At 39.6% G+C, this 25,292-nt stretch overlaps 1 protein-coding gene and 1 pseudogene across 1 annotated transcript in view; both read right to left on the bottom strand.

Annotated features, from left to right (window-relative positions):
- The window catches only part of ADGB (androglobin), a 157,242-nt gene extending 141,050 nt beyond the window's left edge, over positions 1-16,192 (bottom strand). The window contains exon 1 of the mRNA XM_067010977.1: positions 16,119-16,192. Within this exon, the coding sequence (XP_066867078.1) occupies positions 16,119-16,192 (74 nt within the window). The remainder of the gene's footprint in view (positions 1-16,118) is intronic.
- LOC131767957 (copine-4 pseudogene) lies at positions 7,080-8,772 on the bottom strand (annotated as a pseudogene).
- Positions 16,193-25,292: the final 9,100 nt, after the last annotated feature.

Raw genomic sequence — 25,292 nt, 5'->3', positions numbered from 1 at the left:
GACAAAACTGAGGTAGGCAATAAAGCAACATTTCACTTTTGAATGAGTTGTGTTTTAGATGTTTATCATGCATTCATAGAGATGTTAAATAGGTAGTTAGATATAGAATTCTGATGTTTGGAAGAAAGAAATAGACTAAAAGTGAAAAGCTGAGAGTCATTAGCCTTTCAATGATATCTAAACTCTTAAGATTTGGTGAAATCACCAAGAAAATGATCATACATAAAGAAGAGGCAGTCCCAGGGATGCTATTCAAAATGCCTAACAACTGGGAAGGAGTGAGCATTGACTGGTCTAAATAGATGCTGTCCATGATCCTGGATCAGGGTCTTCAAAGCCACCAGCTCCGCCAGACATTTATTCTTTACTTTAAGTAGTAGGGTCGGGGATGTAAGGTCCTCAGCATGGGTTAGGGATCCAGGGCAAGAATCAGAAAAGTCTGGGGATCAGGCTAATTGGTGAGGTTATTGTTAAGGCTACTCACGAATCAATATAAAAACATTTCAATATTCTATTAATCAATACAGCTACATATCTGCCCTAGTACTCCATATTAAAAGAGAAGAAAAAACCCAAAAAACTGAGAAAAGCAGTCAGTGAGTGTGGTAGACAGAATAATGGTCCCCCAAATATGTCCATATGTCCATATCCTTATCCCCAGAACCGGTGGATATGTTACCTTCCATGGTAAAAGAGAGTTTGTAGATATCTTTAAGTTAAGTACCTTGAGATGGGGAGATTATTCCAGATTATCTGGGTGGGTTCAGTGGAATCATAAGGGTCCTCAAAACTAGAAGAAGGAGACAGAAGGTGTCTGAGGGAGATGTGACTCCTGAAGACTAGACAGAAAAATGCAAAACTTCTGATTTTGAAGACGGAGGAAGGAAACCACAAGCCAAGGACGGTGGGCAGCTTTAAGAGGTTGGAAAGGGCAAAGAAATGGATTCTCTCCTTGAACCTCCAGAAAGGAATGCAGCCCTGCTGACACTTGTTAGCTCAGTGAGACCCATTTTGGACTTCTGACCTCCAGAATTGCAAAATAATACACTTGTACTGTTTTTTTTTTTTTTTTTTTTTTTTTTTGCGGTATGCGGGCCTCTCACTGTTGTGGCCTCTCCCGTTGTGGAGCACAGGCTCCGGACGCACAGGCCTAGCGGCCATGGCTCACGGGCTTAGTTGCTCCGCAGCATGTGGGATCTTCCCGGACCAGGGCACGAACCCGTGTCTCCTGCATCGGCAGGCAGGTTCTCAACCACTGCGCCACCAGGGAAGCCCACTTGTACTGTTTTAAATAACCGAGTTTGTGGTGTTTTCTTTCAGCAGCAATAAGAAACAGTGAGGTCGGAAAAACACAGTACAGGGTGACGCCCTGGAAGCCAAGTAAAGCGATTTTTTTTTTAAATGAGAGAATGAGCAACAGATCCAAATGCTCCAAACAGATCAAACAAGATGAATTATTAACAAATAAATATTGAACTTAGCAACAAGAAGTTTAAGGTCTCTGCAAATTTCATCTTCTAAGGTCAAGTTTGGGAGGGACTTTCCTGAACACCCTACCTCATATAGCAACCCTCATCTCTCTGCAGCTTTTCATCTTTAATAGCACTTGACAATTCTCTCACTAATCATTTATGTGCTTATTGTATGTTTCCAAACGTAGGGTTTGTAAGTTCTCCAGTGGCAGGAACACTGGGTTTTCCTTCACTCCCTCTATCTCCAGCAACTAGAACAGTGCCTGGACAACATGGGCAATCTACATATTTCTCTGTCATCTACCTATTTACATGAAATAGGAGAATATATGTCTTTATATTTCTATAATTTCTAATTAGAACTGTTTCAAATTTTTATATTTAGGTAGAGATTGACCAGAGTTTCACCAGTCCTGTTTTCCATTTCCTATGTTTCCCATACTCCTTTGCAGGTTGGCTGGTATTTTGTGATGGTGTTTTGGAAAACAGCATGTGGGGAGATGTGTTGTATCGCACCTTTATGCTCCTAAAACATTTCCTGAGATACTTCTTACTCTCTTCCTGCTTGATGTATGGCTCAGTCCTTATGAGAAGACTTTAGAAAATGGTAATACCACAAAATGGAAGGTGACAAGAATCCTTATGTAGCACATGCAAAGGCACCACTAAACTCCTGATCACACTCTGGTATGAATGAGAAATATCTTTTGTTGAGATTTGGGGATTGTTTGATACTGAAGCTAGCATTGAGTACTTCCTAGTTGCTACTTTGTTATTGCAGCTAGCATTGATTACTAACATTTACTAACATAAAGAGTGTAATTCTTTTCTTAGGGTTTGGGTTTCCTTCTTTACATCTTTAATCATTATAAACATATACATGGTAAATTACATAAAGATCATTTTTCTATTATCAAATTTGTGACACCTGATTCTTTTGTTCGTTGTAACTTCTGCCTATCTTTTCTATATTCTTGTGTTTTAGGACACATTTATTATGAGCTTATCCTTATTAGGATAAGGGTTTTCTTTCCCTCCAATCCCCTTCCTCCAAGACAATCTTGTGTTGAAAGAATGTTCTTTGCATGCAGTATTGAGTTTTCTTCTTTCACAGACCCCAAATGAATAAGCCATCCAGAAACTTGCAGGTACTTTAAAATCAGATCTCAAACTAATGTTAAGTCTCAGTCCAAGGGTTTCCATTTCTCAAGGGAAAAAAAATCTTTTTTTTTCAGCCAGACACCAGCCAGAGAAATGTTAGCTTTCTTATCAGTCTCTCTGTGCTTGGGTGGATTTTTCTCATTCACCTTTTTACCGAGAATTAAACTCGTGGAAAGCCATGCCTTTATCTAAGGTGGGAGCAATCCCTTTACTCATTTGGGCTCAAGATCTTGCCTTATATGTGATAAAACAAAAGAGTCCACTTTCATAAACTGATAAGGCAATGCTCAGAGCCATGCCATTCTTTCAGTTCCATCCTTATTTCTGGATCTTGAACATTTTTATTTCTTTATGTAGGTGTTTCTAGGTATTATTGTTATTTTTAAAAATTGTGATCCACCGTATTGCTGGAAAAGAAAGTCTGATAATATATACATTGTAAAGGGGTGGTCCTAAGTAGCATGTAAGAAAAGGAAGACTAGAACAGTTTTCAGGGAAAAAGGGCAATTTTTCATAGTATTAATTTTAAAAATCAAGGCGTAACTTAGTGTATTATAGTACCTCTGTTTTATTAAGTGTTGGTACAACATTACAGATAAAAAGATATTAGTGATTTTGCATCCATCAAAACCGTGATAAAATTACCTTATTCAGGAAGCTCAAAAATCTTAAAAGCTGTTTCATAAAAGGAAGATTTAATTTCTTAAAAAATAAGGGCTCTGTTGAGACTGTTTTGCTTTCCTCTTCATTCTGTCAAGGTAAGTATATTCTGGCTCCCTTCTTTAAACTGTTAAGCCTTATTACTAATTGGTCTACTTTCCTTGTAACATGTCAAATTTGTTTCCATCTATACTGAAGATCACTTAAAAAGAATCTCATTAGAGGTATATTATACCAGCTCAGTAGCTCCCCTATTGTGCTACACACACAGTACAAGCAATGGTCAAATACAGTCCAATGTCAAATATACTGTAAACTTCAAATGATCATGTACAACTGTTGTTTGTGAAGCTCTCAGCACAGTATGCCTTTGAATTTCATTGCCAGAATGTACCTACTGTTCTAGCATAGTCAGGATCCTTCAAAATATTCAAATCACATTATTCCTGATTTCATCAATTCTGAAAACAAGATAATCTTTAAACACAAAAGTAACTCAGGACTTTTGAAGATTTAGGAACTGGTAATATTGGGAAATAAATGCTGAAAATTTAGAAAATTCAAACATGCAGCCCCTGAAAAAATCAAGAGTATACAGAGTTACTCTATTTGTATAGCAATATACCCAAGTACTAGTAAATGATTTAATTCATTAAAATTACAAGTTGTTTAAAAGATTTCGAAGATAAGTATATTCTCTGCTATATGGCTAAATGCTCTCTTCCACACAGTACGTCTAAATATGTTATTGAGATAAATGAAGTGTCGCTGACCCATTTAGGAGAGGCTAGCAATTTATAAACAAAACATATTTGTGGAACGTTATTTCCAAAAAATTTAATAAAATCAGTGAGGAATGTTTAAAATATAAAATATGTATATTCCAAATGCCAACTTATATTCCAGAGGAAACCGATGTTTAGAGGGAAGAAAAATTCCAGAAAACCAGGCAAGGGGCTGATTTCCAGAATAGAAATATAAAATATAAAGGTACTCCAGGGGAAAAGAGAGGAAGCGTAAAAGAAGCAAATTTATAACATCGGGCTAAGTCAAACAGAATAGTTTGACATGAAAATGATGCATAATGTAAGCAATAGATACACAGGTGTTAAAATAATTATATATATATATATATATATATATATATATACTTTTCATTACTAAAATGAATTGATCATGATTGGAAGCCATTGAAAAATGTAAGTGGGTGGTCACCAAAGGCAGGAGGTGAGGGCTGGGCAAAATGGGTGACAATGGTCAAAAGGTACAAACTTCCAGTTAAAAAATAAATGTCACGAGGATGTAAAATACAGCATAGTGACTGTCGTTAATAATACACTGTTGTAACTCTGAAAGTTGCTAAAAGAGTAAAGTTGCTAAAATTCACATCACAAAGAAAAAAATGTGCAACTACACACGGTGACAGACGTTAACTAGACTTAATTGTGGTGATCGTTCAAAACATATACAAATAGCAAATCATAATGTTATATACCTAAAACTAATATAATATGTCAATTGTATCTCAGTTAAAAAAAGTCAATGGACTAAACCTGTAGTGGTGGGTTGGGGGCTGGAATAGTGTGATCTACAAGCAGGTAATAGGAATTGGAATTGAACAAGCTTAAAAGTCTATTTTGGAAAAGAAGCTTAATTCACTCTGCAAATGTCAAGAAACCAGAAATAGGCTTTGTGAATGAGCAAGTGGCTACAGTATTCATGAACTCCTAGTGTTGAACTAAGGCTGGAATAACTCCCCTTATAGCTTATGGTGTCAGAGGCAATATGCCACTTTCCTATGATTCCATGAGGAAATAGGCTAGCCAAATGGGGAAAAAATGGGGATGGGGGTGGCCCTCTACCACCATGGATGTGGTATCAGGGGTAGCACTTCCTGATGGGAGAAAAGCCTCCAACCTCCCTATGTTAAGACTTGAGTGGAAGCAGGGGTGATATAAAAATGCACCCACCAATCAGAAAGGACTTTGCTCTTGTATTGGAACAGAGTGCTAGAGGCCTGAGCTGGTTTTTAACTATTTAGTAACAAGATTGTAGATAGGTCCTGGGGTTCTCAAAAAGGAGTCAGAGTTCAATGGGCAAGAAATATTCTTCAGAGAGTTCGGAAGAGCAGCTACTTGCCAACTGATAGGAAGTATTTCAATGATGTAACAACTATCCTGTCCTTTTCACTAGAGCATCCCTACTGGATGTCAGAATGAAGAATTTACTCTTAACAGACCACTGGTTTAACATAGGAAGTTTGAGGAATACTGAAGTTGAAATACAACTCAAAAGTGAGCACAATATAATGATTATGAAAATTTTATTTAAGGTAATCTTCATAAGATCTGGAAGTTGCATTCTTTTAATTAAAACTTTTGTATCATGATGTCTCTACTACATCAAAAACCAATTAAAAATATAATATATACTGGCAATTATATCTAATTTGGAATTTTATTTTTAAGGAAAGAATTCTATCCATACTTGCAATATATTATTTGTGGATATATATCGACAAATACTGCTTTAAAATTTTTCATATTAATAGTTAGAAATAAAAGGTAGAACTTAATAACCTGAGACATACCATGTCCACTTCAGTTGGAGTAACAAGGACTGGATTGATCCTCCCAACTAAGACAACTAAAAACCTGAGCAAAACACATGAAACTGGCTTTCAAGACACTGTCATAAAATGATGAAGGACAGTGATTACCAACATATAGGAAACAAATGAGGTAAGCCCTATAATTGCTTCAGCTTACGGCCATGAGAGAGTTTTCCGGATGCAGTGCAGGGAGAGTTAACCGAGGCATATCTCAGCATATTCCTTAGATAGAGGAGATGGAGATGAAAGAAAGTCTAGGGGAGACCAAGGTAGCTAGAGTTTGAAGGACAGAGGACTAGAAAAGAGAGCTTCATAGAGAGAGAACTCCTGAAATCTTCAGAGGGTCACCCATTCCCTATAAGTTTTAGGATGCGTTTTTCTATTTCTGTAAAAAATTCATTGAGATTTTGATAAAGAATGCATTGAAACTGTTGACTGCTTTGGGTAGTAATGACATTAAAATGGTCTTCCAATCCATGAACATGGGATGTGTTTCCATTTATGTCTTTAATTTCTTTCAGCAATGTTTTGTAGTTTTCACTTTACAAGTCTTTCACCTCCTTGATTAAGTTAGTTCATAAGTATTTTATTTTTCTTGATGCTAATGTAAATGGAATTGTTTTTGTAATTTACTTTTCAGATTGTTCATTGTTTGTGTATAGAAATACAACTGATTTTTTGTGTGTTGACTTTGTATCTTGCTACTTTGATGAATTCGTTTATTAGTTCTAACAGTTTTTTGCAGAGTATTTAGATTTTCTGGGTTTTTTTTTTCACATGTAAAATACAGTCCATGCATCTGCCATTTTAAAAAGTCTCTCATCCTGTAGCAGATAAAATCAAATATGTTTTGGCTATCAACATTCAAGAAATGTTTCAAGATGCTTTACAGTGTAAAGATAATAAATTTAGCAAAATTTCAACAAACCTGTAACAGATACAGATACCATTTTATTTCAAGGTGACATGCTGTAATGTAAAGAGTAAGTTATAATTATCTGTGTTTCTTTGTAAAAAGTCTTTAACAATACAAGGGCTTAGCAGATCCAGGTCTCAGGGCTACACATGCAAAAAAAAAAATTGTTAGTTGAAAATCACCAAAATGTGCCATTTTTAAATGTGTACCTGTGTGTGTTTTTAAGTACAGGATAACAGAAGTATTAAAGATCAGCAGGAATAGTATTTGAGGACTCTGTAAAAGTGTGTAGAGTTCATGGAGCCAGTGTCCGGGAAGAGTCATACATTTCTGATGAACATTTTGGCTTAATCCCTTTGCCATTGTAATAGCCCACGACTTGGTTTGGGACTTCAGCCAGCACGCTCTTTGCCAGGGCAGCTGGAGATGTGTGTCTGAAGTTCCTGAAGGGCACGAATTGGACGGTGTCACGCAGGACGGGCTCTCCCTTGGGTGACCTCAGAATCGCGTCGTCTCCGTCCAGCATCTGCATGTCGCTGAAGTCTGCATTGCCCACTCCCACGATATGACCGACATGGGGAGCTGGGAGGCGTGGACGATGGCCTCCCGCATGTCGGCCATGTCTGTGATGACCCCGTCGGTCAGGATGAGCAGGATGAAGTATTGTGGTGTCTCCTCGGTGTTGGTCTCTGATGCTGGCTTGGCGACCTTCTGGATGATGGGAGCATTGCTGGTGGGGCCCTAGAGCTAGAGTTTGGGAAGGCAGCTCTGGTAGGCTTCCACAACTCCTTGAATCCCTGCACATTCTGGGTTGTCTTCATTAAAGTTGATTGAGAAGTCATGAGATACCCTGTACTTTGGCGGTATCCTGGCACCAAACCCAAAGGCTGGGAACATTTTGTCGCTGTCATAGTCTTGGCAAATCTCTCCCACAGCCACCAAGGCCTTCAGGTACTCATTGGGCTGGTAGGGGTGGATGTAGGGCAGGGAACAGCTGTTCCTGGGGTCCCCATTCGAGGTTGTGAAATCTATAGCTACTGTAAACTGGATTTGGCAGCCACCCATGATGTAGTACAAGAAAGAATGCATCTTGTGGATCTTGCACTGATTCAAAATCACAATGCCCGAGTTCTTGTAATTCTTCTTCTTGGCTTTGTACTTGGGGTTGACGCACTCCCACTGCACCTGTTTTCCTTCCATCACTCCTCTCATCTCCTTGAATGTTGAAGTGAATTCTCCAATGAAGTCATGTCTGCCATGGGAGTCCCGGTCCCATACTATGCACATCAGTCAGCGGTTGGGATCTCCACTTCATGGAGAATTTACTGATACTTTGAATGATTTCCAGGCTGGGCTTAAGTTATTCATCACAACCTCAGTTTGGTGCACAAGCTGCTGAGTTGCATCATCATTCTTTCGAAAAATTTCCAGAAATGGGTCAGACTTACTGAAGAAATCCTGGTCATCCATTTTCCATGAGTTGAAGGCAAGTTCAATGTAGTCATGATTACCAGAGAATTCCTCAGCAATCACTGTGATGGAGGATTTCCCTGCCGTGTTCCCGTGCTTCAACAAGCATTTGGACAGCTTTCTCTGGAAAGCAATCCAGCCAAGGGTGCACTCCATGCCGCCCAGGAAGCCGGCCTCCTTTTAGCCCATCGTGGTTGCTGCTGATGTCGTGGACCTCAAACCGCAGGCACTGCACCTCCTTAAAAGAAACGGTCAACAGTTTTGAATACACTGGGTTGATGCAGGTGCGAATCACCTCTGTTCTGTCAACCTCGAACCACTGCCCATGGGACTGCATCTTGAGGATGGCACAGGGGTCTGGTTTGGAAAGGGAACCTCTGTCGGAAGTGTCTTTGCATGCCACATGCAGCTCAACTTTGGTGGCTGTTAAAGATTCCCAGTGTATTGGCCGCTGACTCATAAATGTTGCTCATCTTCTTCATTCTGGCGCGGGGACCCGAGGGCGCACTGGGTTTCGGCCGGCGAGGTCCAACCAGAACGACGCGACAGTGCGGCCGTGGGCAGGGCCGCGGTCGGCCTCGGGGGTCGTGCCGCCCTCTGCTTGGGCTCCGGGGCAGCTCAGCCACCGCGGAGGGAAGAGACGCTGCGCGGGGACCCGGACCCCAAGCCGGGCGGCGAGGGCGGGGCCGCTTGGCCCTCAGTCACTTGGGGAGAGAAGTGTGGATGCCGCCCAGAGAGAGGGGAGGAGCGGGAGGGAGGAAGCAGGGCGCTACCCGGGCAGCCGGGGACCGCGGCTCCGCCGAGAGCTTCCACAGTCCGTCGAAACCCGCGCGCCCCGCCGCCAGCGCGCTGCCAGCTCCAATACTTAGATTTTTCTACGTATAAAATCATATCATCTGCAAACAGATACTTTTACTTCTTCCTTCAAAATTTGTATGCCTTTTATCTCTTTTTCTTCCCTAATTGCTCTGGCTAGATTTCCCAGTACTGTGGTGAATAGAAATAACAAAAGCGAGCATCCTTGTTTTCTTTCTAATCTTAGAACAAATACTTTGTCTTTCACCATTCAGTATATTCTCTGTGGGTTTTTCATATATGGCTTTATTATGTTGAGGTAGTTTCCTTCTATCCCTTTTCGTTGAGTATTTTTTATCGTGAAAGGATGTTAAATTTTGTCAAAATCTTTTTCTGTATCAATTGAGATAATTATGTGTTTTTTTTCCTTCTTTCTGTTTATATAGTGTATTACATTTATTGATTTTTACAGATTGAGCCATCCTTGCTTTCCAGGAATAAATCCCATTTGGTCATGGTGTATAATTGTTTTAGTATGTAGCTGAATTTTGTTTGATACGATTTTGTTGATGATTTTGCATCAGTGTTTTTAAGAGATATTGATTTGTAGTTTTCTTTTCTTGTAGTGACTTTATCTGGCTTTATCTGGCTTTATCTGGCTTTGGAATCAAAGGGTAATGCTGGCCTCATAGAGTGAGTTAGAAAGTATTCCCTCCTCTTCAATTTTTTGTAAAAGTTTGAGAAGTATTGGTATTAGTTCTTTAACTGTTTGATAGAATTCACCAGTGCAGCCATCAGGTCCAGAGATTTTTTTGTTGTTGGGAGATAGTTGATTACTGATTCAATTTCTTTACTAGTTATAGCCTATTCAGATTTTCTATTTCTTCCTGACTTAGTCTAGTAAGTTTTGTGTTTCTAGAAATTTGTCCACTTCATCTAAATTATCTAATTTGTTGGCATACACTTGTTCATAGAACTCTTATAATTCTTTTTATTTGTGTAGAATTGGTCATAATGTCCCCATTTTCATTTCTGATTTTAAGCCTTCTCTCTTTTGTTTCTTAGTCCATGTAGCTAAAGGTTTATCAATTTTGTTGACCTTTTCAAATAACCAACTTCTGAATTTTTTATTTTATCTATTATTTTTCTATTCTCCGTTATGTTTATCTTGGCTGTAATCTTTATTATTTCTTTTTTCTGCTAGCTGTGGGTTTTCAAGCTGATAAAAATAGGACTAGTCCTGGCCCTATGTAAGTCTTCCAATTCTTTTGGGTACTTTTTTCTTTGGTCTTATAAATCTCATGCACATGAGATTTTTAAAAACGATTGAAATACCTTAAATGAAAACTAAAATGTCTGACAAAAAATACATAAGAAGGGTTTTAGTGGTAAATTAGAGATTGAATAAGATTACTGAACTTGATGAGACAGCAGTAGAAATGATCCAAAATGAAACACACACACGCACAAAAATTGAAAATGAGCAAGGTATCAGTGAACTCTGGGAAAACAGTCTAATAATCATTTTTCTTATTAAAGGAAGGATAGGAGACAGGAAAAAATATTTGAAGAAGCTATGATCAAAATTTTTTAAATGTTCATGCAAACTATAAACCCACCAATTCAAGAATTTCAATTAACCCTAAACTCAAGAAACATAAAGAAAATCATGCCAAGGTACAACATAAGCAAATGGCTCAAAAGTAGTGGTAATAAAAGAAACCTTAAGAGCCAGAGGAAAAAAAAAGACATATTACATGCAGAGGAACAAAGAAAAGGAAACCAGAAAATTTCTCATTTAAAAACAATGTAAGTGAATGGGCAACATCTTTAAAAGACTAAAAAAAAAAAAAAAAAAACTGCCAAGTTAGAATTCTACATCTAGTGAAAATATTCTTTTAAATGAAAGTGATATAAACACTATTTTTTTTCTGACATAAGAAAACTAAAAGCATTCATCAGCTGAAAAATTCACCACAATAAAAAATAAAAGAAGGCCTTTAAGCAGAAGAAAAATGATACTAGATAGAAATATTGATCTATACAAAGAAAAAAGAAAATCAGTAGTAGTGACTACATGGCTAAATATACAAGTTATTCTACTATTTAAATATTTTTGTAATGAAATTAACTACTTACACAAATAATGCAGTATAAGGTTTATAACATATATAAAAGTGAAATGTATGAATCATTGGGAAATGAACATAAAGAACTGGCTTTCCTCTAGGGAAGTTTTTGTCACCAGAGATCACCTTTTAAATTGTGAGTACTTATGACCTTAGTTGTTGAGGTTCTCAGAGGTGACCTGGGTAAATCACAAAACTCAGTGTGAACCCTGGGTTGTATCCTGCCATGCTTCTCCTCTTCCCTCTCTGCCTTTTTCTGTGGAGCTATAAGGACTATACCTAGAGCTACAAAAGGCATCTCCCTTCTCTCTCTCTCTCTCTTCCTCTCTCTCTCTTTCTCTCTCCCTCCCTCCCTCCCTCCCTCCCTCCCTCCCTCCCTAGTGCACATACACATTTTTTTCCTTTTTGATTTCTGGTGGTAGAGGAATAGATTATCTATCAACCCCCGTTGCATGGTTTCATTGAAGCAGCTCTCTCTTTGACCTGGTATAACCAGGAATTCACTTAATTTAATCCTCAGTAAGATATGTATTCTTCTATTTTATGCTGCTTTCATAGTATTAATCATAATTCCAGTCTTGTAATAGTCTTGTTTTCAAAGTTTTGTATAGACAAATATGTTGATCTTTTTTGAGAATTCTATGAAATTTAAATGCACCTTCAGTAAGTATAGATTAACTTGAGCTTTATGAAATATATTTCATTCTGTTTTGAAAAGAGGTCTAACTATATTCAACATCCTGTGATAAATCACAATGAAAAAGAATATGAAATAGAATGTATATATATATATATATATAACTGAATCACTATGCTGTACAGCAGAAAGTAACACAACATTGTAAATTAACTATACTTCAATAAAATACATTTTTTAAAAAGAGGTCTAATGATATTTCATCATCTATAAGAATCTAGAAGTTTGCGTAATTCTTGTTAGTTCAACAAATTATCTCTTTGATCTTGATTTTAATGTGCTATTGGAAGTGGAACAAAATTTTGTGACTATAAACACCAAATTGTATTCTTATCTCAAACTTCCCATTCAAGTTTCAAATATTTTAGCATTTCAAGTGTAAGCATTAACACTTCTAATAACTCTTAATACTTAAATTGCATGCCTTCTCTTCCCTCTTTTAAGTTGTCTGTCATCTACACCAAGACTTATATTCAGTACTTCTAAGAAGATCACATTTTTGTCTTGTGTCACTGCAAATCCTTCCACGGTATCTTTGCAGTACACACTAGTTTTCAAATTGATTAATTTAAATGGGTTTGTAATTTCTAATTATCATTAGGTACTAATAATGAAAGACATAATTTGTGACAGTTGTTATGACAATAAAAAATATTGTTCTCAAAGATGAAATTTTAGAAAGATGACACCCCCAATTAGAACAATAAGTTAAATCAAAGTTTTGAACACTTTACTGTAGTAAAATTCTCTCACTTATGGATCTAGTAGAGTTAAAAAAAATCTGAAGGAATCATGATAGTTTGGAGCTGGAGGAAAAAATAAAGTAGAGAACGGAAGACAGGGAATGTTGGAATGGGAACAATTTTAAGTAGATGGTCCTTCATTTAAAGAAGAAAAAGTTGAATGTCAAAATTAAAAAATGACATATCTAATGTCACAAAAAATGGTGCAAGGGTGAACCCTATATCAGAGATTTCATTCTTGCTGATACAGAGAAATACAGAATACATAAGATAGAAATACCTTAATCTAATGTAAAAACTGTCAGCTCAGTTACCTGGCATACTTAATTCTTGGTGATTCAAAGTCATATTTACTTATGAATTTGGTCACAGCTGGACATAGATGGTTCTGCTTTCTCAGTTGAAACATCTCAGTTTTTTGTGGTTTTTTTTTTTTTTTTTTTTTTTTTTTGCGTTATGCGGGCCTCTCACTGTTGTGGCCTCTCCCGTTGCGGAGCACAGGCTCCGGACGCGCAGGCTCAGCGGCCATGGCTCACGGGCCCAGCAGCTCTGAGGCATGTGGGATCTTCCCGGAGTGAAGCGGGGCACGAATCCGGGTCCCCTGCATCGGCAGGCGGACTCTCAACCACTGCGCCACCAGGGAAGCCCAAACATCTCAGTTTTTGAATTTTGCCAACAGAGGATCAGATCAGAAAAGGAGGGAGAACCGGGCTTCAATCAACTTTAGAAGGAATGAAAACCAAGCTAGGTAACTAAACTATGAATTCATTTAATAAACAAATGGTGAGTGGCTATTACGTGCCAGCCACCAGACTGGGCAAAAGCCAGACTCGGGCCTGTCCCCAATTTGACAAATAAGTTTAGGGAATACAAGAGATATGCTACAGATGGCAGCTGTAGGAGAATAAGGTTTTATGGGACAGCCATTTTCAAGGCTCTGAATACTTTTTTCTCTCATTTCCGTACTCAGGACCATGTAGAGTTAGTTGCATTTACTGGATGTATAACCACAAGGTGTGGTAAAATAATGACATATAAAAACTTACTCTAAATGTCCCCAGTATATTTCAAATGACAATTACACTGGAGCCTTGCTAGACTTTGATCCCTGGGCCCCATGCTAGGTGACACCTAAATCTATGACTTAGCCTGATATCTATAATTAGTTCTTCAGTAAAACTTAGAGGATAAACATGATTTACAGTGGACTTCACATTCTATCATATAATGCTACAGCAGAACCTAATGATTTGATGTTTAATACTCAATAGCTAGTTTCTAGCAAAGCCTAGATATTGTAAAAGTACTTACTCTTTTATTTTCATAAATATATACATGTACTTTTATTGATATAATTCAATTCAGACATTTTCTGGAAAAAAAAAAACCTGTTAGAAATAACATCATCTCAAAAAGAAATGGGACGTCCCAGTAAGGAAAGAGTTAACATCCTATCAGCAGGGATCTTATCTCTATCATGTGATAAAATCACTATAAAACCAGGCCAGGTACTGTGTTTTATGGTATCTGGTTTGATCAGTTTTGGTTTTTTTTTAAATGGGCGTTAACAATCTCATCTCTTTCAGGATATAAACTCTTTAAAATCAAAACTCCTTAAGAGTTGTGAGCCTTCGATGTACATTAATTATAACCATTACTAAGTTTGCTTTTCTTTTTTGGGTTTATTGCAACCCTGTTACAGTCTTATTTAATCACTGTCATTCACTTATTCATTAAATAAATATTTTTGAGTGCCTACTACATATGACCCAAACATCACTAAGGACCCATTAGTGTATAAAATAGAAGAAAACTTCTTGCCTTCATGGAACTTACATTTTATTAAGATGACATATGCATAAAGATAATTTTTAAAGCCAAATATATAGTATGTTAATAAGCAAAGCAATTAAAAAATAAACAAAAAATAAAAAATAAAATAAAACAAAAAATACCAAAAAAAATGACAAAAAATAAAGCAGCAAAATAAAAATGGGGAGTTTTGGGTTTTGGCAGGAAAGTGGGGATAGCAATTTTAACCCAGTTGGCCAAAGAAGCTGACATGAGAAAATGGCATTGAGCTAAATACCTAAAGGAGGTGAGGGAGAAAACCATATGGAAATGACTTTCTAGCAGAGGAAATAGCAAAGAAAAGGCCCCGAGGCAGGAAAAAGCCTGGGGTGCTCCAGGATGTGAAAAGGAGGACAGTAAGTGAACAAGGGGGAGGTAAAGTCAGAAAAGGAATAGGGGAAAAGGGGAAAGAACTTGATCCTGTAGGGTCTTGTAGAACTTGGACCTGTAAGAATGGAAGCAACTAGAAAATATTGAAATGACGTGCCCTACCCTGGTACGTAGCAGGAGAGCAATTCTGTTAAAAATCACTTACGTATGTAATATAGTATCTGAAATTTAAGTTACTAATAAAAATGAATGGATTATCTGCCAGGAAGCTGGAAGCTTGCTTAGGAGAGAAAACAGAACTAGGAAAAGAGAATCACAGACATAGGAATAAGTGTGGGAGAGGAGTTCAGGAAGGGAAAGAGTTCAAATACTAGGCATCAGTGAACAGAAGTTCAATGTGGGATTCTTTAGGTAAAGAAGGAGATGAAGAATTAGGCCACCGAAATCGAAGAACCCAACTAAAAGAATTTACTGTCCACCCCTCACAGGCATAGTGGGGAAACATGAACGACCGCACTGAGTTAGGTTTAGCAGCTGGCACTCCCTTATAGCTGGAATACATTTTAGAAATTTGTAAGTTCAAATAATAGCCCCAAATCTGTGTTATTAATAACTAGGTATTTTTAGAGGGGGAAAAAAAACCATCAGAGGACAAAAAGTAATAAGGAGGTACATACACAGACATGACAAACGCCACCCCAAGTAGAGAGGCATCACGTAGATTCCATGAGCTAAAGCCTGTACGCTTTCTTGGAGTAAACATTAGTAACGTGAATTACATATTTATATCGTTTCAACTTTTAAAAACCATTTTATGTCTGATATAATCTGAGTAAAAGTCTTTAGTTGTTGGACTGGGGCAGATACAAACTAGGCAACCATCACTGAGGTGAAAGTTCTCTCTGTCTCTGTCTCTTTCTGCTAATACTGGGGCCATGCAGATGTGGTCCTAACTTTGAGCCCAGCCTCTTTGGCAAGGAAGCAGCAGCCTTTCTAGGTGCCTGGGTGGACTCTGAAGGAGAGGAGGGGCAGGAAGGGGTGGGAGGTTCATGGATGGGAGCCAGAGTGCAGCTGCCGAGCAGCTGAAATAGGGAAACCTGGGAGGAGGTGGAACGAGGCAGGCATGGAGGAAGGATGAGGGCAAGAATCTCCCGAGCCTGGGTTCCCCCAGAAGGGAAAGAAGCTGCCAAGAGGCCATCGAAACTCGTGCCCTGGCATAGTTTGCTACAGTGAAGCAGCGCCAGGACGAGTGGAAAGGCCAAGGGCAGGCAGAGGTCCCTTACTCTTTAGATTTATCCGATCCGTGCGCCGAGTTGATACTATGCACCTCTTTCTTTCTGGTTTGTTTGGTGGTCATGGCACAGGCGGACCCAGGCAGCGGCCGAGCTCTGAGCTAGGAGCCGGCTCTGAGACCCTGGCTCCGCGTCTGCCGTTGCCAGGAGACGGCCCGGGCGCTTCCTGCAGCCGCGGGGCAGGTGCTGGCAGGGCTTTGGCAGGGGCGGCTCTAGCGGAGGGGCTTTAGGTCGCAGTGGGGATGCGAGCTCGGGCGCTCCACAGGCGGGTGGTAACCTAGGGGTTGAGCGTCCGGGGAGGAAGGCTCCCCGGGCATGGATTTGTCCGTAGGATTGATGGGCAGCTCTGATAAACTGCAGTTTTTCTATCAGGTTGACTCTGCCAGGCTTTGCCCTTCGGAACCATAGACATATATCGACTCTCCTTTGTATGTGAAGACGTGTACTATGCAAGTCCCCTTTCCCCAGGTCTTCTCTCCGCTGAACAAGTTCTTTTAGTAATAATTATAGAGACATTATAGACACAGTAATTCGCCAATGGCTTGAAAATCGTGGGTTCAGTAGTGCATACGGTGGGTGCAGGGGGATCCCTGTAGTGAAGGCAAGATCATGACACCCTCAGTCGCTTAAGTTTCGTTAATGATGATGTCTGTGTTTAAATAAGTTGTGGGTTTGGGTTGTTCACATGAAAGAATAAATCCAGGTCATGGAATGGAGCGGCTCTTGATAAGCTCACTTGAGAAGGCACTGGAGCCAGACGACACGAATTCAAGCAAACCAAGACCCATTAAGCTTCTAGCTTAGTGGTCAGCCAATCCTGGTGGTATCTATATAAGTTATCTTGCCTTGGGCAAGTTCTTCCTTTTGAGCCTCAGTTTACTCATTTGTAAACAGGAGATGCTAATAGCTAACACAGTTCTATCTTGAGGATAAATAAGAGGTATGTGAAATGTTTAGAACATAATGCAAGCACAGAAAGTAGGAGCCTCTATTTCAAAATGCCTTTGAAGAGCAGGCAGATAACATGAATGAATGAAGCTGAGAAACGCTTAGACTGGGAAAAATTTTAAGTGCATTAAAATAAAACCAGGGGCTTCCCTGGTGGCGCAGTGGTTGAGAGTCCGCCTGCCGCCGATGCAGGGAACGCGGGTTCGTGCCCTGCTCGGCTTCGGGAAGATCCCACAGGCGGCTGGGCCCGTGAGCCATGGCCGCTGAGCCTGCGCGTCCGGAGCCTGCGCTCCGCAACGGGAGAGGCCACAACAGTGAGAGGCCCCCGTAACGCAAAAATATAAATAATACAACCTCACTTCAACCAATACAACCTCACTTCAGAGAGATTTAACCGTGCACAGGCCTATCACTAGGTGGTCTCTTCCATTAGCCGAGAGATAATTAACCATCTTTAAATAAAGACATTCCCTCTGTTCTTGGAACTGTTCAGTGGCCCAGGTCTACAAGGGAGAAGCAGCTTCCTGCAAAGCAAATCTTTCAACTGCTCTGAGGAATGAATGCCTAGACCACTCTGCTCAGCGTAGCTTTTGCTTTGTCAGACTATCCCAATCTTATTATTGGGTGTTACATAGATGACAATCAGATAACAACTTCTCTGTATTCTATATGCAAGATAAATAACTTCTAAATCAGCAGTGTTAATGTTATGACTGAAGAAATGCCCTACAAATAGCTGTATGTGTGAAGAAAGTGAAGGCACCTTGAGAACTCTGCCTCATTTATCCCAGGATTGAGATTTCCAGAGAGCTCTCCTGAATGAAAGTAAAGGATCAAACTTCAAGAAAATATTATTTAATACTAAATCTAATCAGAGTCATCAATGCAATGCCATAAGCATATACAAAGACTATTGGGTAAAAATAGCACAATTTTGGGCTTCCCTGGTGGCGCAGTGGTTGAGAATCCGCCTGCCGATGCAGGAGACACGGGTTCGTGCCCTGGTCCGGGAGGATCCCACATGCCGCGGAGCAGCTAAGCCCGTGAGCCATGGCCACTGGGCCTGTGCGTCCGGAGCCTGTGCTCCGCAACGGGAGAGGCCACAACAGTGAGAGGCCCGCATACCGCAAAAAAAAAAAAAAAAATAGCACAATTTTAAGCAACCAACCCATGGACGGGTGAGTTTCCTCTTGAACAAGGGCCATCCCTGAAGTCGTAGTTAATGGCTGCAAGGTGCCAAGGCCATTAGAGAAGAAATGTCTAGGAAATCAGGTGATCTACAGCCCACACGTATTTTACAGACGAAGAACCCCAGACAAAGAGAAGAGAAATGTCTTGCCAAAAGTTGCTTGGCTACTTAGTGGTAGAGTTTGGACAAGAGGCATTAAAAACAGGAGCACGGCTTTCAACCAGACATATTACTCCTCCACTCAGAGACTGTTTTCTTATCTGTTAAATTAGGATAAAAATAAAATAAGGGAGTTGGTATCAGGATACAATGAGATAATAAAAATTTGCTTTTAAAGTATGAAGTGCTTATTAATTCCTTGTCCAGTGTTTTTCTCCATTATTACATTATGCATGCAGCATGCAGAAATGGAATTTCTTTTTTTTCTGAGGCCAAACTCTGGTCAGGTCATGATACTAAGAGGCAAATATGCTCCTCTATAAACCATAAGATGGCATTTGTATGTGCCAGTGCAAAAAGGAAAATAGGCCCTATATCTATCTTTTTAAAAATCCATATTCTTATGTGCAGGTGGTAATTATGGTCAATGTCATTTTGAAATGTTAATAATAGGTGTGATTTATTGAGTGCCTATGACATGCCAGGCTTAGGGAGGGCTGCTAGCTCCTTAGAGCACAGGCTTTGGAGACAGACCTGAAAGTTAAACACTGACTCTTACTGAGTTACCCTGGGTAAGTCATTTAAACTCTCTGAATTCCATTTTCTTCATGTGCAGAAAGGAAAGAATACTACTCCTTACCTGAAATGTTGTGTTTGGAACATTATCAGCACTCAGATAACGATAGCTAATACTTTCCTTACTTCACAGGTAAAAAAACTGAAGTGCAGAGGGGTAAAGGGGCTTGTCTGACATGGGGCCAGTGGCACAGCAAGAGTAGCCTGCCTCCATGGCCTGCCACTCCGCTTAGAGATGTCCAAGTTCTCTTGCTGTTTAACCACTTTCAAAGGCTGAGGAACAGGGCCTGTATTTCATGAGAGCTACACAGAGTGGAGCCTTTCTTTAATCTGTACTTAACGTTTTGAGGAAGAGGTATGACTTCAGACAACAGTAACCCCTGCTCCATAGGGAAGTGGTTAGAAATACTTACTTCCTCATGCCGGCAGAAACAGAATCGCCAGGGGCTCTCTCTTGGGACTGCACGGGGAAGTGAGTTTTGGTAACCACTTCTCTACCCACCCTTGGGAGCCCTAGGTGACTGGAGCTGAGTAGGAGGTGGGGCGGGGAGAGGGGCAGTGTTTCGGATGCTTAAAGCCATAGCTCTGGGCAACTTTAGACACTTGGTCCCACAGCCTCGGGAAATTACACGGATGGTGCGGCTCCCTTTCTGCAATTAGGTCAATTATGAAGTTGCCTACTTTTAACCAAATAAATGAGGAAGCGTAAATTCTGCCTGCTCTGCTTATGGTTCAGGTTAACTGCCTTTACAAGTTCCGTCTTTCAATTGCCACTCTGCCTTAGAAATTAGTATCTTTCTCCTTTATTTTCCACAGAGCTTTATTTGTTCATTTTTAAAACTTCTGATAACGTTCCACCTTATTCTTATCATTACTTAGGCCCTGGCCCTTCTCATTTACTAAACTGTAAGGGCGCTTAAAGCAGGACCTGTTCTACTTTTCTTCACCAAATGCACATCAACCTTTGCCAACCTCCTCAACATCTCGTAATCAGAACTCACATTTATTGAGCACTTACTATCTGCTTGGCACTACTAAATGCTTTTTCTGTAATAACTCACTTAGTAAACTCACTTAATAAACTCATTTAATAAACACCCTAGGGATGTGCTATTATTACAATCGCTCCTTTGTAAATAAGAAAACAGAGGTTAAATTAAATTAGTAAGTATCAGGCAGCATTCAGGCCCATGTGGTCTGGTGCCAGATCCACACTCTTTATAACCACATTATTCTGCTTCTGACGGCCTCAGTGGTGGCAACCCTGTAAGGGGTTATAATTAGCCCATTTTGTAGAGAAGGAACATGAGCTTTAAAAAGCATAGCACCTTGGGCTTCCCTGGTGGCGCAGTGGTTGAGAGTCCGCCTGCCGATGCAGGGGACGCGAGTTCGTGCCCCGGTCCGGGAAGATCCCACATGCCGCGGAGCCATGGCCGCTGAGCCTGTGCGTCCAGAGCCTGTGCTCCGCAATGGGAGAGGCCACAACAGTGAGAGGCCCACGTACCACTAAAAAAAAAAAAAGCATAGCACCTTGCCCAAAGTCCAAAGCACAGAGCGGGTAGAGCCAGAATGTAAACGTCAGCCATCTGGCTTCAGAGTGCACACTTATTTTATGATTTTTATTTTATTTATTGTAGTAAGAACACTTAATACAAGACCTACCCTTCTAATACATTTTTTTTTTTTTTTTTTTTTTTGCGGTATGCGGGCCTCTCACCGTTGTGGCCTCTCCCGTTGCGGAGCACAGGCTCCGGACGCGCAGGCTCAGCGGCCATGGCTCACGGGCTTAGTTGCTCCGCGGCACGTGGGATCTTCCCGGACCAGGGCACGAACCCGTGTCTCCTGCATCGGCAGGCGGATTCTCAACCACTGCGCCACCAGAGAAGCCCCTTCTAATACATTGTTAAGAGCACAATATAGTGTTGGTAATTGTAAGCACAATGTTGTACAGCAGATCTCGAGAGCTTATTCATCTTGCATCACTGAAACTTTCTACCTGTGTATGCTCTCAAGTTCTATGCTACATTGCCTCCTTCAAACAGAAGGAGTACAGAAAAATGTTTACTATCAGTCCTAGAAAAATTTATTATAAATTGCAACTTAGATTCAGTTTCGCCCCTTAATGTTCAGTCTCTTCAGAGCCCTCTAGTTATCGAGGATTTGGATCTGATAGATATGAAACCTCCCTGTCCCTGCCAGAGAAAGCCTCATTATGCTGGGCAGACCTTAACTTACAGTCTTAATTGTCTTTGAAAGGAAATTCTGAAGAGAGATTCATAAAAAGTGGGATAATAAGGAAAAGATATTTTCTTGATACTAGCTGAAAAATACTTTCCATTTCGATAAGCTGTTTAAATAAGAAACAAGTTTTCCTGACTATAATAAAACACTTCACCAGGATGCAAACTGATGTGCATTTGTGTAAGGTTGCAGTCACCTAGGCACTGGATGTGGTGGTACTCAGCCTGGACAGAGGTACTCACTTACCTACCAGAGAAAGCTCCTCACTCAACGCAAGGTTATGTCTTCTCTCTGAGAGCTTCCTGCACCTCAGTGGTGTATGTGTAAGAAAAGGGATATAATTGGGACAACTCTGAAAGATCCTTTTGTCTTTCGAGCTTCCTCATTATTGGCAGAGACCTCTTTCACAACAGCATTGCAGTTTAACTTGTGCTGTCCAGTCCCCCTTGCCTTACCCTCTTAGAGGTGCTACCGAGAACACTCGCTAATAAACATCGTATACACAAATCTCAGAGTGTGAGAGTCTGTTTCCTGGGAACTAGCCTAGAACAGTTAATAGCAGGTTTGACTGCAGGAAGCAGACTCTAAAATGAGACTTGGTAAGCCTTCAGCTTCCAAACAGAATGAAATAACAGGGAATGAATTTACCTTCTCATGCTCAATAGCTGATAAAATGAATAAAATATATGAAGACATTGGCTTTCAGTCAATGAAATCAGTGATCCCAGAGATGAAAAACAAACAAAGATGAGCTTTTCAGAAATAAACCCACGCGCTTATGGACAAAGGAGGCAAAAATATACAATGGAGAAAAGACAGTCTCTTCAGTAAATGGTGGTGGGAAAACTGAACAGCTACATGTAAAAGAATGAAATTAGGACATTTTCTAACACCATGTACAAAAATAAACTCAAAATGTATAAAGATCTAAATGTAAGACTGGAAAGCATAAAATTCCTAGAGGAAAACATAGGCAGAACACTCTTTGACATAAATCATAGCCATAGTTTTTTGGATGTTTATTCTACAGCAAAGGAAATAAAAGCAAAAATAAACAAATGGGACCTAATTAAACTTAAAAGCTTTTGCACAGCAAAGGAAACCATCAACAAAATGAAAAGACAACCTACTGAATGGCAGAAAATACTTGGAAATGATATGATCAATAAGGGGTTAATATCCAAAATATATAAACAGTTCATGAAACTCAATATCAAAAAACAAACGACCCAATTAAATATGAATAGGGAATTCCCTGGTGGTCCAGTGGTTAGGATTCCATGCTTTCACTGCTGAAGGTGCAGTTTCGATCCCTGGTCGGGGAACTAAGATCCTGCAAGCCATGTGATGTGGCAAGATAAATAAATAAAATAAAATAAAATAGACATTTTCCATAGAGGACATGCAGATGGCCAGCAGGCACCTGAAAAGATGCTCAACATTGCTAGTCATCAGGGAAATGCAAATCAAAATCACAATTAGATATCACCTCACACCTGTCAGAATGGCTACAATCAAAAAGAACAGAAATAACAAGTGTTGGTGATGATGTGGAGAAAAGGGAACCCTCCTACACTGTTGGTGGGAATGTAAATTGGTGCAGCCACTGTGGAAAACAGTATGGAGGGTTCTCAAAAAACTAAAAATAGAACTACCATATGACCCAGCAATTCAACTCCTGGGTATATATCTGGAAAAAAAAAAAAACCACTAATTCAAAAAGATACATGTACTCCAATGTTCATAGCAGCATTATTTACAATTGCCAAGATATGGAAACAACCTAAGTGTCCATCGACAGAGGAATGGGTAAAGAATATGGTGTGTGTGTGTGTGTATGTGTGTGTATACAGACACATTCAGCCATAAAAGGATGAAATACTATTCAGCCATAAAAAGGATGAAAGTTTGCCATTTGCAGCAACATGAATGGACTTGGAGTGTATTATGCTACATGAGATAAGTCAGTCAGAGAAAGAAATATTCTCTGATATCACTCATATGTGGAATCTAAAAAATACCACAAATTAGTAAATATAACTAAAAAGACTCACAGACACAGAGAACAAATTAGTGGTTACCAGTGGGGAGAGGGAAGGGGGGAGGGGCAATATAGAGGTAGAGGATTAACAGGTACAAACTACTATGTATTGAGCAACACAGGGAATATAGCCAATAATTTATAATAGCTATAAATGGAGTATAAATTTTAAAAATTGTGAATCATTATATTGCATCCCTGTAATTTATATAATGTTGTAAATTAACTATACTTCAATTAAACAAACAAAAAAAACTGATGGACTTTATAATTGTCTCAGCTTACTGTGAGGGCTGGACACAGGGCAAGGGAGCCCAGGCAGAGCCTGATGGTGTCCCCGGTTTAGGGAAATGGAACTGGAATCCAGGGGGGCTAGGAGGCTGAAGTTCTCAGAGCAGAGTATGTGGAGGAGAGAGCAGCACAGAGAGGAGATACTCAGAGGGTAGGACCTCAGTGTCTGTCAGAGCGCTGATCTGCACAAGCACAGGTGGTAATGCCCTGATGCCATGGAAAGAACCATGTGAAAGGGTTAGAAGGGGCATAAGCTCACATGGGGCCTGTTCCCACCAGCATGACTGGAAAAACCTCAGAATTCACAGGAGACAGAATATGGAGTTTTGCCCCCTCTGTAGTGGTGAAAATTTCACCCTAAACAAAACTCCTCATTGTTGCCATCTAACGAAACTTAAAAGCAGGACCTGAAATGATCAAACTGCTTCCACGTAGGTTAACAGCTTCCCTGAGCAAATTTAAAAATATTTATAGGAGTCCAAAAATAACTAGTATCCAACAGGTAAAATTCAAAAAGACTGGTATCCAATAAAACTTACCAAACATAAAAAAAAAAGCAGGAAAATATGTCCCATTAGAAGGAGAAAAAAAATGTACCAACTGAAAATGACTCAGAATAAAACATGGATGATAGAATTAGCAGACAGGACGTTAAAATAGCTGTTATCACAGCATGCCATATGTTCAAGAAGCTAGAAGAAAGATTAAATATGTTAAGTTCCTCTTAAGAACACCTAGAACTACACATATGATGTCTATGTCGAAAAGATACACTGGATGGGATGAATGGCAGATTAGCCATTGCAGAAGAACAGATTAGTTAATTTGAAGACACGGCAACAGAAACAATCCAACGTGAACCACAGAGGCAAAAAACAAAAAAGAATAGGACATCAGGGAGCTGTGGAACAACTTTAAATAGACTAATACACATGCAGCTGGAGTCCCTGAATAAATGGGCAAGGAGGACAGGTGTGGGGGTTAGGAGAAGATCCAGAAGAAAACGGATGCAAAAATAATGATTGAAATTTTTCCAAATTTTGTTAAAGCTATACATCTCAGAAATTCAATAAACCCTAACCAAGCACAAAAAACATGGAACATCTACACCCAGGGACATCGTAACAAAATTGACTAAAATCACAGTTTAAAGGAAGATCTTGAAAGGGAACTTCACGGCTGACCAACAGGTAATGAGAAGCCCATTGCTGGCGAGAGGTGGAGCACTGGCAGCCCTGATGTGGAACTGAAGTGCAACTACACAACACTGACCCGTGGTGAACTAGGACAGGGTATTAGCGGAAGAGAATGCACAAACAGATGTATCTCAGGTCTATGGGAGGGTCAGGAAAGAGTAATTAGAAAGACTAAGAAACTGGATGGCTATTGCCACCTTAAGAATATTAAATATAGTTATAATAACTGTTTTAATGATGTTATCTATTAAATTTATCATCTATGTCATATCTAGGACGATTTCAGTTGATTTAATTTTGTTTTTCCTCCTAATGGGATATATTTATTCTTTTATTTGCTATGTTTCTTATCAGCACAAGACATTGTGAATTTTTCCTTGTCTGATGCTGGTATCATATACTTTGGGTAATCATGATTTGTCTCTTTTGTAACTTGAAACTAATTGTATTTATTTGGAGGTTCAGTTTACTTGGAGATTTCATTTTATGCATTGGGTATTTCTAAACAGATGAATAAGATTTGG

This window comes from Kogia breviceps, chromosome 13 (assembly GCF_026419965.1).
Source record: "Kogia breviceps isolate mKogBre1 chromosome 13, mKogBre1 haplotype 1, whole genome shotgun sequence".
NCBI classification, from domain to species: Eukaryota; Metazoa; Chordata; class Mammalia; order Artiodactyla; family Physeteridae; genus Kogia; species Kogia breviceps.
Note: the sequence above shows the minus strand (reverse complement) of the source record. Positions and strands in the feature narration are given on the sequence as shown.